General features: G+C 35.6%; 2 protein-coding genes and 1 non-coding gene across 3 annotated transcripts; 2 read left to right on the top strand and 1 right to left on the bottom strand.

The window, feature by feature from the left end:
• The first annotated feature begins 289 nt into the window (after positions 1-289).
• LOC141694634 (small nucleolar RNA R71) lies at positions 290-396 on the top strand. Its single transcript, XR_012563922.1, has one exon. It is a non-coding gene; the product is annotated as a small nucleolar RNA R71 (small nucleolar RNA).
• Positions 397-4,916: 4,520 nt separating this feature from the next.
• On the top strand, positions 4,917-10,298 carry LOC141692661 (large ribosomal subunit protein bL9c). The gene is made up of 7 exons (XM_074497574.1): positions 4,917-5,160; positions 5,346-5,473; positions 6,542-6,587; positions 7,332-7,429; positions 7,524-7,571; positions 8,751-8,936; positions 10,102-10,298. Exons 1-6 carry the CDS (start codon positions 5,023-5,025, stop codon positions 8,869-8,871), a joined length of 579 nt encoding a protein of 192 aa, XP_074353675.1. The 5' UTR covers positions 4,917-5,022; the 3' UTR covers positions 8,872-8,936; positions 10,102-10,298.
• Positions 10,299-13,075: 2,777 nt separating this feature from the next.
• Positions 13,076-14,242, bottom strand: LOC141693981 (zinc finger protein ZAT5-like). The gene has a single exon (XM_074499183.1). It carries the CDS (start codon positions 14,080-14,082, stop codon positions 13,264-13,266), a length of 819 nt encoding a protein of 272 aa, XP_074355284.1. The 5' UTR covers positions 14,083-14,242; the 3' UTR covers positions 13,076-13,263.
• Positions 14,243-15,315: the final 1,073 nt, after the last annotated feature.

The following is a 15,315-nucleotide window of genomic DNA, read 5'->3' as shown; positions in this document are numbered from 1 at the left end:
AGTGATCTGATTCACTCCATAATTAGCCAAAGAATCCACCTTCATCGTCAAAGCCTTAAGTTGAGCAACTATAGCAGTAGTTGCGTCCACCTCTAAAATTCTTGCTTCTTTGCCCTGAGTTAGTCTCTGAGAAGGGTTCCGATATTCATTAGCAGCCATCAGTTCAATCAACTCATAAGCTTCATCGTAGCTTTTGGCCCATAAGGCTCCACCTGATGTTACATCGAGCATGCGTCTAGACTGTGCTCCCAAGCCATTATAAAAGCAGTTAATAATCATCCATTCAGGCATCCCATGATGAGGACACTTTCTAATCATCTCCTTATAATGATCCCAAGCTTCACACAAGGACTCTCCTGATTGCTGCACAAATTGAGTAAGAGCATTCCTGATTGCAGCAGTCTTCGCCATAGGAAAGAACTTAGGCCCCGTTTGGTATTACTGTTGTAGACAGCTATAACAGTTTTTTGTTGAAAAGCTGTCAGGCAGGTGTTTGGTAAATTATAAAAGCTGTTGTCTGGAAAAACGCTTTTGGTCTAAAAGCTGTTATTAGCAAAAGCATGTCCCCCCATGCTTTTGGAAAAAGCTGTTTTCAGCTTTTGTAGAAAGTAACTATCAGTTTCACCATCAAACCTTCTTAAGAACATTATTTTTACATATTATAACTCAAAATATGCATACATTAAAAAAATTACCAAACAATCATCTAATTTTCGTGAAACCACTTTTTCTACCAACACTTTTTCTCATAGCACAACAGTTTTTAACAGCACTCCCAAACGGAGCCTTAGTAAGAAACTTTTGAGCAAGATCTTCCTATTTATTAATAGATTTTGGTGGTAAAGAGTGCAACCAACACTTAGTTTTATCCCTCAGAGAGAATGGGAAAAGCCTTAGCTTTATAGCATCTTCAGACACATTGGTGAATTTGAAAGTGTCGCAGATCTCGATGAAATCTCTAATATGCATGTTGGGATCTTCCGTCGGAGAACCCCCAAACTGAACCGAGTTCTGCACCATCTGAATTGTTCTAGCCTTGATTTTAAAAGTGTTAGCCGCGATGGATGGTCTGACAATGCTAGACTGAATACCATTGATCTTTGGTTGAGAGTAGTCCATCAAAGCTTTCGTATTCGCTTCTGGTTCACCCATTGCAATAAGAACTTCTTCCTCTACTACAACTTCCTCCTCTGCTTTATCCAGTGTTCTCTTTCGAGATTGAGAACGTGTTAGCATACACGCTCTCTATAGTACCTGAAAAAGCAACAAACAAACAAGTAAGTAAAATATCCGAGTCAGTGAACTTTAACGACCACTGATATCAAGCACATAAACTAAAAATTAACACCGAGTCCCCGGCAGCGGCACCAAAAACTTGTTAGGATGAAAATACGCGCTAATTTTACACGCAAGTATACGCGTTTGTAAGTAATATAGAATTATTTTTAGTTCGTTTCCACTGAGACTCTTTTAAGTTAACTTCAATTTATGCACTTATGTAATAATGGTATGGTTATTATTCAATGCTAAGATAATAACAAGTTGAGATTGTTTATAAGTACGAGATTATACTAACTAATATTAGTTAAGAGAATTAAGGTTGATTTACTTATATAACACAAATATGGGATTATAACTTCATTAAATAGCCTTTTCATTCTTAACCTTAGCATGCAATGGTGACGACACTAATCAGATAACAGAAACTAGTAAACGCCAACTTTCGTTGTACGTATACCCTACTACAAGACATCCACAAAAGAGATAGAAGTTGAATAAACACCAATTATATTGAGACCCTATATGTCTATAGAATTTGACAATAAAACGGTTTAATGCGCAAGTTATCTATCGTAATTACATAGGGCAAGTAAGATGGTTAAAATTACCTACGAACCATGCATATCAAATATATGAACCTATGCTAGCATGGCAAGCTCTAAAACCCTATATTCACTTTCGCTTCAATAGAGATTAACACGCTATCTTATAAGTTCGCGACGCTCATAAGACGAATAAGCACAACCAATACTAGGACATCATACAATCACCACACACTAAGGTATCGAAACAAGTTAACTAAAGACATCCATAAGTAAATCCATTAGAACCCCACGATAACGATAAGCCCATAACCGAACTCATCATCACCGTGGGTTCCGATGAAAGCATGGTATAATAAACTAAGTCTTTATAAAACTGAATATAAAACCAAAGTACGTTAAACAAGAGTAATAGGTTCAATAAACAAGAAAACTAGCATCCAAGATTACAACTTAAAATAAAGAATCACAAGAATAAACTAGATCCTCTTCTCCTTGGTTGAATTTGTGCTCCTAGGTCTTTTCGTTGCCTATCCTTAGTCTCCAATACGTGCTTCTTATTAAAAACATCTTTTCTAGGCTTTATATAGGTTGTAGAATCAAGATGGGCTTCAAACTCTCAAAATCCAAGTAAAAACAGAATTCTAAAATCCCGGCCTGGCACGGCCGCGCGCTGCTCCAGCACAGGCGCGCTGTCATTCTGCTTCTCTGGCACGGGCGCGCGCTATCACAGCGCGGGAGCGCTGACCTACTGGAATTTCTTCTTCTGCTTATTTTTCTAGATGGTTTGGGATGGCATTCCACGAGCTTTCATCCTAGACACATTCCCAACACCAATTTAGTACCATAGCAATGTTAAATCTCCTGATTCCTTCAATTATGCCTAAAATGCAAAAATACTACAAAAATGCATCAAATACACAAATAACTTGAGTTCAAAATATCAATTCAAGCCTTTATAAAGCGTTCTAAGTGGATATAAATGCCACTTAACACATTGACACGAAGAAGCGACATTTAGTAAGGTCACTGTAGACATAGATGTTTGAGATTTGTTCAAAATAGTTGAGGTGTTATTCGGGGTCGGCAAGCACATCAAATGAGTCGAAGTTAAAATGTTTGAGTCCGGATTCTTGGGGAGTTGATTCAAGCTTTTTAGTGAACGGGGTAGCTGCCGCTCCTACTTGCATATTGCCTTCAACTTTTCTCTTCAAATCACGCAGGGCCGAGGCCATCTGTTCTTGCTTTGATTCTTTTTCAGGTTCGGAGTCTGAGGAGACATGGATTTTGTGGGCTTTTCTCTTCAGTTTTGCTTGTTCTTCTTGAATTCTTTTCTTAATTGCTGCCTTGGCTTTAGCCTCTTCTTCTCTCCGGATTCGATTCCGGAGTATCGCATTTCGGATCTCTTCTCGGGCATCATCAGTTGGCCTTTTCATGTTCTTGGCAATTCGTTCCAAGACCGAGCCACGGGTTTCTCTGGATTGTTCTTCTTCTTGGTCTACGAGACGGGTTTCTGGTTTCAGATGGTTTTTCTCTCTCCACAAGTTCATGGCAGCTTGGATCTGTCCAGGGGTCATGATCCTCCAGGGCTTTGCAGAGGTTTCAGCATATTTGTGAGCCGCCTTCTCAATAGTCAATCTTTGGTCTCCTGGTTGGATGGCTTGAGATGATGTGCGGCTTATGGGGAGCCCCTCTTCTATCTCCTCAATATCTCCGTCCCTGGGCGGGGTGGTGGCAACCTGAACTGGTCCGGAAGTGACAACTTTGCTTTTTCTTGTAGTCATTACTCTCAATAACAAGTAAGATTAGATTTAAATATGTGGTAACCACAACAATAACCAAGTATATGCTCACGCAATATAACAAATATGGCCAAACTAGATCTACTAATGACGCCTTAAAAGTATAAACGTTAAACAAAGTAAATTTAAGAAATCAAAATGGTGATCTTACTGAGGTAAAAGATTTTGGTCTCCTGGGCGGAGTAACAAGACTGAAGTCAACAACACCACTGAACGGAGGTTCGACCCCTCCTTCTAGCGCCAATTATAACTCCAATCATTTCCCGGAGTCCTCTTCTTTATCTATCCAGACTCGGCTTCCATTTGTGCATGAGTGGGTGAATAAGTGGTTAAGCTATAGGTGGGGATCCTATAAAATAGAACCGGAGAGGGGTGGCATCCCTGCAGCACCTCCGGCGTGTTATGGAACGTGTGGACGTTTGTGATGGGCCAACGTGTCCCCGGATCCGGACCGTTGAAAGATTCCAGATCCTGATAGCCTGGACGGTAGGGATGATGCCACATGTTCGGGTGTCCTTCCCTTATTGTGTTTGGGCCTGAACTCTTCTTATTGGACTTTCCTTGGGCCTATATTAAACATGACCTTTCACATATCGACGACCGATACGAAGAACATGCACATCATTCTATTCTTTTATAAAAAAAATGTGCCCCCGATTTAGCGTATTAGATGGATAGCTTAGGCCAAACACTTTAAAAACGTAATATTTTAGGATTCATTTGCTCACAAAAGCGATATTAAATTTGTTTTTCTAAAAGGGTTCGGTCTGTGGCAACCGTTTTCCACATACGAGTTATATTATAAACGATTTCTAGCCATTGGATGAACCATCCAACGGCTGTAATTAAAAAAAATAGCCATATGGACCGCAAACATATTCTGATATCCGGAGAAATTATCTTTTCGGCCTCTTATCACAGACTGCAGATATTGTCTACGGTTGGGACAAGATGTTAATGTGGGGGCCATTTTCACTTAGTAAATAGAAATTTATTTCAGGTCCCAACTGCGGACATTGTTCGCGGCCTGTGACAAGAGGGCAAAAAGGTAATTTCTCCGGATCTCAGACAATGTCCGCGGTCCCTGTAGTTATTTTTTAATCACAATCATTGGATAACTGATCTAACGGACCAAAAATTGTTTATTGTATAAGGGCTCCCTGACACCGTTGTCAGGGACCCTCCCAGTAAATACTTAATTAAAGATTTTTTTTGACAAAATTAATAAAAGAAATATTAAACATTATATTCAACAAAAATTGTGGTAAAAACAATTGAATAAACAACCCAGCCATCGTTCTATTTTATAGTTGTCATTGCGATAAGATAGCCTTACCCAAGCTGCCAAGTTCACAATTGAGTAAGAAAAGCATTTCAAGAAGATTAGATACACAAAGATGGCATCAACTCTGTCATGGGCTTCATCTTCTTGCTTTAGAAGTCATAGCTTTACCACCAAAAACTTCACTCAAGCCCCCATTGTCAATCCAGTTTATGTGATTGTAGCTCAAAAGAAAGCAAAGAAGACAAGAAAGGTATCATCTTTTGCAACCCCGTTTGATATTATAAGCTCACTTTTTGTTTTTATATTGCTGAAAGTAGTTATTTGGGTTTTCTTGATGTTGATTTGATGTTGCTTAAATTAGTTTTATCATTTATGGTCTCTCTCTCTCTCTCTCCCCCTCCCTCCTTGTGAGTGTGTGTGTGTGGCACATTTCAGATTATATTGAAGGAGGATGTTATGGATGTGGGAAAGAAAGGGCAGCTTTTGGATGTAAAAGCTGGATTTTACAGGAATTTTCTTCTTCCTTCTGGAAAGGCCCAAATTGTCACTACTTCACTTATCAAGTAATGCTCTTTCCTCGAACCCCCTTTTTTTCTTTTCGATATCTGTATGCCTGTATTTGCTTTTTTGGGTTGCTAGTAGTTGTTTCTTTCTTGTTAAATATTAGCAGTGTTATTATATCTGTCAATTGTACTTATGAGTCAAGTGTTAGCTTAATTACTTCTTTCTTCTTATACTTGTATTTTAAATGTATTTATGAGATCTATAGATAGATTGAGTACCATAAATCATAGTCCATTTTGTCAAGATTCATCAATTTGAAGTTTTAAACTCTTCTCGACTTTAATTTCAGCAGGTGCACAGCATAAGTAGAGCACACAACTAGTCTTGACTTCTCAAGGATATATCTGATCGAGCTACAATTTTTTTAACTGTTTTTAATGATTAATATTATAAACTGTATCAAGCTTAGGTGTTCAATTTATATTACAAAACATTGAATAAAATTGTTATTATGCCCATTAAAATATTTGATAGGCTGCTAAAATACACGTGAGAAATCAGAAGTCAGAAAAACAAAAGACTTCTTTTGTGCAAAGTGATTTGTCCATGCTGTATTATAAATATGATGCCGGATATTATCTATATTTATACAAGATAGTTTTGATCGAAGGATAGTCTAGGATTGTGCAGGCTTTGTTAAATTTAGCTAATCACATCACTTTCCCACGTCAAAGTTTGCGACTCCAGATTTGACTAGATATAAGTTGCGTTTTATATTTTTACATTGAATTTTGAAAAATTAGATTCTAACTTGGCTTTAGCCATACATATTAATCATAGCTTGGGTTTAGTCATGCCTACTGTGGGGAGCTTGTAGAACCCTAAAATTTCTTAATCAAAGGAGTAATATGTTAGTCCACCCCAAGTCTCAAGATCAGGCTGCATTATCTTGTATATTATATTATCACGCGAAGACGATAAATGTTAATTTGTTATCGAACATCTCAATTTTAGATTTAATTATAGTTTGTGACTGATGGGTACTTCTGCCCTTATATATCTGGGCAGGTTGAGTTTCTAAGTTGTTTTATGTTTCTTGATTATTTTTTTTATATTATTTTAATTAGAGAAATGAAGATGGAAGACGAAAGAATCGACGCTGAAAAGAAAAGGGTAACCAGATACTGCACGACTTTGCATCTTCATTTGTCATCCTCATATTTAATGTAGCAGTGCCCTGGCAGTATCAAATTTCATTCATGTTGTATAGTTGTATGTCAATAGCAACTAGCATGACTCAGACTATGGAGGCTAGGTAATTTGTTATTGAACTATGGTTGATGGCCTCCAAAGTCCATAAATCATGACTTCATATTACCTGGAAACTTTTGTTTGCAGGTATATTTCTTTGAATTAAAGGTGAAAGTTGATACAGATCTGACATCTTTGATCAACCATTAAAGTTTTCAGTAACAATTAATTAAGTTTTGAATACTCTCATATACCCTACTGACTTCTTTATTACAATAAGCACGAATTAACAGGTTAAGAGTGATTGAAATATGATCCCTTAAAAACTGTTTTTCCTTCTTTTTTCCCAAACATTTATTATATGCAGATTACAGACGTTAAATAGGAAGTGTTATTATCCTTCTCTGAATGATTCATGATGAAAAAGAATTTTAAACCAAAAAAGAAATTGTTTGTCATCTTCCAGTGAATTGCCTTTCAAAGACAATAATTACTAACATTGTAATGGTGAAATTTTAACATCAATACGAGCTGCTTAATTTCCTTCTTGTGTTGGTCCTTGATATGTACCTGTAGCTTTTCCTTTTGTCCTGAAGCTATATTATAGTATTACAAAATCTTCGAGACCGTGCTAACAACGTCAAGATATTTTTGAATTCTTTGCAGGTGAAAGAAGAGGCACAACAACTAGCTCTAATTTTTGAAACTGTTGGAGCTTTCAAGGTGAAGCGAAAGATTGGGAAAGGAAAACAAATATTTGGAACGTGAGTTACATCTGAACAGAGTTTCAAAGTTTTTCTTTTTTTCTTTTTACTTATTATTGGCACATGTAGTATGATACATTCTTCTTTTTTACAGCGTTACAGCTCAAGATCTTGTTGATATAATCAAGGCGCAACTACAAAGGTATCATCTTTTCTCTATATTACCTATCAATAACTGCACAACTGGCCTTCTTACTTTCTGAGCACCTTGAATCGCCTTGCACATAATTTATTGAATAAATTTGGTTGATTTCTATTATGGAAATTTAAATGCTCACACACACATGTCTCCACTAAGACTTCTACCCTCAACTTCTTACCAAGAGACGAGGGGTATGCAGAAACCACACTGCTAGCAATATATATATATATACATATATAATATTTGTATATATATATGTAGGAGGTGGTTCAAAAGTGATCCATATATATATATAGTTATTAGAATTGGTAGAAGGATACATTATTAGATTTAATATTTTCTTGATATGGTAATTTTACTAGCAACTTCATTCCAAATGGAGCCTCTTAAAGGAAAACAAGAATACTCTATGTAGAGTTTTGACAAGGGTATAAGACTTCACCTTGTAATATTATTCTTTTGAGTTGTGAGAACGATTGTACAAGTAGACATGAAAAGTGTAGTTGGAGTCCTTAAGGACATTGAAGCTTTTGAGAGAAAAGGATCTTTTCAGCACAATTTGATGTGAAAATGCCCAAAAGCGCAGAGCTAAGAAAAGGCCCCCCTAAACTACTGAAAATCGCTATTATTAATAGCTTTTCGTTTTTTTACAATAGGGTGAGTCAATTTAATGGTTGAGTGCATGACAATTGACAAGTGAGCCCAGCGACAGTGTTCAAGGTTTAAATCCAGATGTGCAATTATTTTCTGTGTTTTCAATATTTTTACAGGAAAAAATAATCATGACTAACAAAAAATTTAACTGCTTTTAAAAAAAATATGCAAGATGCACATGCGGTTTTTGGTGCCCTAAGGAGCCATTGTTTTAGGGTTTTTTACTTCAAATTGTACCGAAAGGTATATAAAGGTTAGAGTTATGCTGTCTTGGATTCCAGTGAACAGTTCACCTAGATGTTGATTTGTTTACCTTTAGATCCTTTTATTCTTGTGTTTAACTGTTATTTTCTTATATAATAAATTCAAAAAGTAACTTCAATCTCATTTACCGTTTTAGGTAAGTAACATGTCTTGAAATGAAAAGCAAATAAATTTGAGTCACATATACAACAAAAACGCATGTATAATGTCCACCACATTGAGATTGAGGATACTTATTCATTCTTATTTCTTCCTATCTAGGGACATCGATAAAAGAATTGTTACTATCCCGGACATTAGAGAAACAGGTGAATATGTGGCAGAGTTGAAGCTTCATCCTGATGTCTCTGCCCGAGTGAGGTTAACTGTGTTTGGAAACTGAGGACATGCATCTTCTGGAGTCCACGTACAGGATTAAAAGTTTACAATGTGTCCAGCGGTTATAAGGTACTCTTTTATTTTATTTTCTACATTTATAGGAGGCAAGAAAACAGATTTTATTGACACAAGAACCTTAATACTGATGGCGGCCTGATGGTCCAAGAGTGTTGTTCTGAGGGTAATGAAGCCACAGGCCAACTTGTGGATTGTATTATAGAACAAGATTGATTTGTTGCATGATATTGATTTGAATGAAAAACAGGATCAGCATGTTCACCACCTCCACATGTCCTCAAAGCCCGCAACATAGAACAAAGTTCCGCTATATTTGATTCATCTCTTAATGCATCATGTATCGTATTCTTGGCCTGGTACACTTTTGTGCTGGTGTTCTTAGTAAGAATGTTGCATCAATATGTCTAAACTTTAAAAATTAACATAAACAATAGTTGCCAGGCTTGTACGCTTACTTTCTCCAATTGTTCATTATAAATTTATGTAATAAATAGAACATAAAAACACTACTTGTGTATGCATTAGGCTATATACCCTGATACCAGTCCAACCAGAACAACTCAATTTGAATTTGTATAAATTACATGACATATTCTAGAATGTTTGTTTTTTTTAGAAATTTGCCATTTGATCCTTTTAGGTTAGTTGTAATTAATTTAATGTTTTGGAAGGTTTCCTGACAAAAAATGTGATTGTTCCTGCAAAGTACAAAAAGGTAATATCGGTGTTAGTCATATCTACCTCTATATAGTGAGGAAGTGTTGATATTTATTTTGAGCTTTACCTTGTCCATTTCATGGATAGGGTCATAGGGCTGCCCTATATCTAGCTGGTTCTTTATTCTTCACCTCAGTAATAAATATGGTGCATAAAAGCTAGTAAGTAATTCTACCACTTTAAAGTAAATACAAATACACTTCAGTTGTCAAATAAATAAGAGTATAAGACCATAATTCATTTGGGGAATTCGGCCTTGATTAGTTTTGTAGTAGTAAACCTGTAAAATGATAGCTAGTTTATGCCATTTCTTGTTTTTTTTTTTCTGTAATGTTTTCTGATAATTTGCAAGGATTTTATTGATTTGAAACAATACATGCATACAAAACTGTCTTTTACAGAGTATGCAGTATGGTTGCACATGCAAGCCTTATACCCCCTCATAAAAGAAATTTTACAAAAAAAAATGTCCCCCTAACCATTTTTTAATTTAATGCAGGAGAGGAACACTTCCAAACACACATTGATTGAAAGAACTTTCTGAATATGGACATATATGTAAGTAGTGTTTTGTATTTAGAAATACTAATGTGAGATCTGTCCTCATTCAGTACCTTTTTGTTTTTGTTGTACATCACATTAACCAACTGCCATTGTAATCCGACTAGATTATTGAAAGTTCCTATTTTTCGACAATGATTACTACAGAATAGTTTTAGGCACGAAAATTCAATTTTCCCTTTGACCCTATCAAAACTGGTAATAGCTAGGTTTTAATTGTTTATTGCTCACTCAAGAATCAAGACCCTTTTCTAACAATAAAAAATAGGGGCACAAATGCACAGTTCGTATACATAATAAAATTATGGTGCTTAATAAGTGGAATCAGAGTGTTTACTCTTGTGCAAATTGGAGCTGAAAGTTGACAATCTTTTTACTCCAGGATATTGGAGCTGAAAGTTGACATTCCTTCTTATATTATTTTAATAATTTGTTTCGATTAGCCTTGAAACTTTTAGGTCCGGCATCTCTTGTTGTCAAGCGCTAGCTAGTTGTTAATTTTTATGTGTGCTAGTTGTGTGCATAGCCACCTTAATAGGAGTGAGGTAATTTGACCCCCTGAACATGCAATTATATAAGTATTGAAGTTATATGTAATATTTGACCATTTATAATTAATAGTCTAATTCCGTATGATAAAAATTTCGGGAAAAACATTTTACACTAGTTAATTAATTTATTGGACATTTAGAATATTTGACTCTACCAATGCCCATTCAGAATTTAGTTGTGGGAACATTACTTTGACTGGTCACCAATGGCTTGCATTGCTAGTTGATACACTAAAACTTGGACTGATTCACATGTTTCATGACCACAATAGTAGTTTCTCTGATGGAAAGCCACTTAAAAGATGGTAAAAGTGAGTTTTGTGTGCCTCTTATTAACACATCCCTCAAGTCATCTATGTTGAACTTGGAATCCCACTAAAGTGAGATTTTGTACACATATCCAACCAACCAAACATATTTAGTATATCCAGCTTATTGCAGGGCCGGGGAACGGTATGCTCTATGGGCCGGGGAATGGTATACCGTATGATGTAGACATTGTGGATGATACTTGTATTATTATGATTCTTGCTGTGATATATTATTATGGTTATGTCTTTATAAAGCAAATTATTCAACATGGTGTGCGTTTCATGCTCCATGAAGGCTGCTAATAGTTTTTATATAAAACATAAATGAGGGCATTTTGTATGTGCATTTATATATAAGTCTAAACTCTGATATTAATAATTAAACTATAGAAAACTATGTCCAGCAAAGATGACTTTAGATATCCAAATGTTCATAGACAGTATTTCTGTTATTTTATACTCTTTGCAGCTCGTTCTGTTGTTCACGGCTTGTCAAGTTGTCTAGTTTATTTTATCGTTGACAACTGCTTAAGCCTAAGATATTAAAAATTTGTGAGGATTTGTTGACAATTTTTTTTGCACACTTAGAAAATGATCTAAATATTATTGTGTACGTCTTACATCGCAAGTCATGCTCATTCATGGTTTTACAAATTCGTTAGAAGTTTTTTAATTTACCTCGGTCTTTCATTTACAAGTTTATGTATGGTCGATACACAAATGTATAAATGGCTCATATCCACGACAGATGATCGATAACTAGTGCAGGAAGACGATTACTAATAAGCGTCGTTAGATAAAGGGTGACGGCATAAATGTTCAATAAAAATCCGTTAGAACGGAGCTCTTGTATAAATGTGGACAACTCGAGCAAATTGTCCACATGCAAACTTTATCCAATATACACCCAAACGTACACATAAGAAACACTTTCAGTTCAAGAAGACTTGATATAGTTCACTAAAACAGATTGTGCTTTCACAAACTCCTATATTAGTCTTAAACCCACTTGATTGATGAAGCTAAACTAACAAACACTGAATAATGAACTAGACATTTCGCTATTAACTTACACGCAACATTTATGAGAAAGTAATGAAAGTTGGATTAGCACAAATTTGCAAAACAAGCATTATAATGTGGGTCTAAATGATATTTAAGTGTTAGATGTAGCCAGGTCATGCCCCATCTGTTTATGTGTCATTTTTAGAGTTAGTTACAAACTTTAGAGGAAAGATGGGTTGATTAGGTGTTGTATAAGGAAATGAGTGGACTACAAGCTTCAGGTGTGGTGAACCATCAAGAAAACACTAGCTTTTAATCTAGAATAACAGCAAATATTAGGTCTTATACATGAAAAATCATATACATGTACATATCCATGTGTATACATAATAAAGACGACATGTATACTGTTTGAATTGTTTGAATCATGACATTCTAATTCGATTTAAGAGAATGAGTTTACGGATAAGTGAAGAAATGCCATTTTCATTTCTACCAATCAAATTGGAATCTCGTGATTTAAATTATTAATCGGATTGAAATCTCGTGATCTAAACGGTACCTTGGTAGTGTGGAGTGGCCAGTGGCTACACACAGAGAGAAGCATGAGCAAGACAACACAAACTCATCCTTCCTATCCATTTGTTCTTGTCATTACCGAAACAGACGTGTAAGCATACATACAAATACTTTTAAGTATAAAGAAAGAGTGGGGGATGTTCTTTTTACCCTTACTATTATAATTATAAATGCAAAAAACAAGAAGAGGAACCTAATCCACGACTTTTGGTTGTGGTGCCACTCATGCCAAACAAGCCCTTACCCATGCCAATACACACACATCCTTCTCCCACTAACTACGGAACCCATAAAATATAAATAAATTTTTAGAGAAATCAAAAATAAAAGATACCCCCCATGTAGTAGTCACTCACTTTTCGTGAATGATAGGCAACCATGAACACTAACCACTTACTTACTCAAAAGAACTTCAACTTGAACAAGCAGCTCATCAACATGGAAACTAACTTTCAAAATTTTCCTTACCGAATATTTTAAGGGCAGATACGTATGTTATAACAATCGCTCGTTTGGAACCGAATACACAAATAATTTATGAAGTACTTATGATCGCAAACTTGTGATCACATAGTATTAATATAATCAAAATTTACATCAATCAGTTTCAGTTGTATATATTTGTAATATACTATACAACATTGTTTCTTGTTCTCAGTAATGACAATCTACCAAGGCAGGTGCAGTGAATACAAACTGAAATTTAGAATCGAAATGATCATCCTCCGGTGCTGGCAGATTGAGATCGAGTTGTAAGACATGATTTCTTGGTTTTTGATCATCTTGATTCATTATAGTAGTAGTGTTAATATTAGTCGTCGGAATTCTGTGTCTTCTCATGTGACCACCCAAAGCTTGACCTGATGAAAATTCAGAACCACATATAGAACACTCGTGAACTTTAGCCTTTTGTGGGGAAGTTGATGGACTCATCTTCTTGAAATGGAATTCTTGATCTTCTTTATCGGTTGATATTGTTGCGATGAGGACTTTCTTTTCTTCGATCGTGTTCTTAGGTTTCTTGTGGCTTGCACGGTGACCTCCCAGAGCTTGAAATGAAGGGAAACTTCGGTTGCAAGTCTTGCATTCGTAGGCCTCAAACTCTGTTTTTGTTGACATAGAGGTGGAAATCTCGTAGAATTTTCGAATAGGGAACTTGTTTGTATAAATTTCGTCGTTACGATCTTGCTTAGGATTGAAGGTACTGCCACTCTGGGCCAAGAGAATTAAACAATTCGCCATGTCTTGGTCTTCTTCCGTCGAGGCAGAGTTTTCACAACTTAGAGGAGAGAGCACAGAAAAATAACCATCATTTTCGATGCATCTTTCGGCACCGCTGGAGGAGCTAGAGGTGGGGGTGGGGGTAAATGGTCGTGGACGTTTGGTACGTTTTCCGCGGATGATCTGCCTTTGAGACTCCATGATTAGTTCTTGTGATGAGGTTTCCATGTCGAAGCCAAGAACACTAGTCATATTACTTGTTAGTTTGTATAAGAGTAGAGTGTTCGCAAGTAGTACAAGTGAAGTGTGTGGAAAGTCAGAAAAGGAGGGGGTATTAGATGAGAGGAAAATGAGAAGGGTGATATGTGAGTATGGGACTGTGGGCTTTGCTTTATATATATATATATAGTACTAGTAGTGATCTGTGATAAAGCATTGTTTGGAGTCAAATTAAGAGCCTTTCCTTGCTCAACACTTGTTGTGGATGTGGCTTCTACTAGTGCACCAGTTTACTTGTACCTTGCCTACTCACTATTCACATATCTGAGGACTGAGAATACCATTACATAATTATCGATTTTATCGATTTTTACTGGTTTTGGTTCTATTTCAAACATAATCCCATAAATATGATCTAATTTTGTAGTACAAAGGAGAATAAATTGGGGAGGGGGTGAGGGATATAATTGAGGGAATAGTAACAGAAATAGTAAAAATTGATGAGTTAGAAAAAGAAATGAAAGAGAAGTTTGGTGGTAACATCCTAATTAGGGTTGTATAGTTGTGCCTTTATTTAGCGGGAAATTAACAGTTGTATAAAATTTGATTCTCGAAATAATTATAAAATGTCATACAATATTTCATATCAAATTTTTATTTTGTAAATAAAAATAAATACGGTATATTTATAAAAATAACATCAATTAGTTATCTAATACGGTTACACCGATTATGTCATGTTATTTTATAACAATTTTTTTTTAACTTTTGTTTTACTCTGACAAAATGCAAGTCGACCAATACTCGAGCAGTAAAGCTATGACGGCACGTTAATTGTATGCTCATTTCTCTTATATTCTCCCTTCTTAACCTGTAAGTAAAACATATTTCTCTATCAACTTTTCATCTTCTAAGTTTTCATTTTTGACTAGCTCGCTTGTGTTACTACCTAATCTTAGTCCAAGGATTTATTCTCATTGTAAATGTATTAGAGAAAATCGATTTTTTTATGATTCTTAAGAAGTCAAACCGAGATAAATGAGTTGTATTTGAGTAGTGTCTAGTTATGAATCCTTTTCAACGGAAAGATGCTGATAAAGAATTAATTAAACTATGAGGAGAGGTTCAGATGGCTTTTGAGCAATGCCAATAACTTTAATCCCCAGTTATTTACATGAATCATAGGAGTAATCATTATTCTGCGACGGAATCATAATTTCAAAATTTTTGAATTAAAACATGATTACTAAATCTTATAAACTGTTT

This window comes from Apium graveolens, chromosome 10 (genome assembly GCF_009905375.1).
Source record: "Apium graveolens cultivar Ventura chromosome 10, ASM990537v1, whole genome shotgun sequence".
Taxonomy (NCBI): domain Eukaryota; kingdom Viridiplantae; phylum Streptophyta; class Magnoliopsida; order Apiales; family Apiaceae; genus Apium; species Apium graveolens.
Note: the sequence above shows the minus strand (reverse complement) of the source record. Positions and strands in the feature narration are given on the sequence as shown.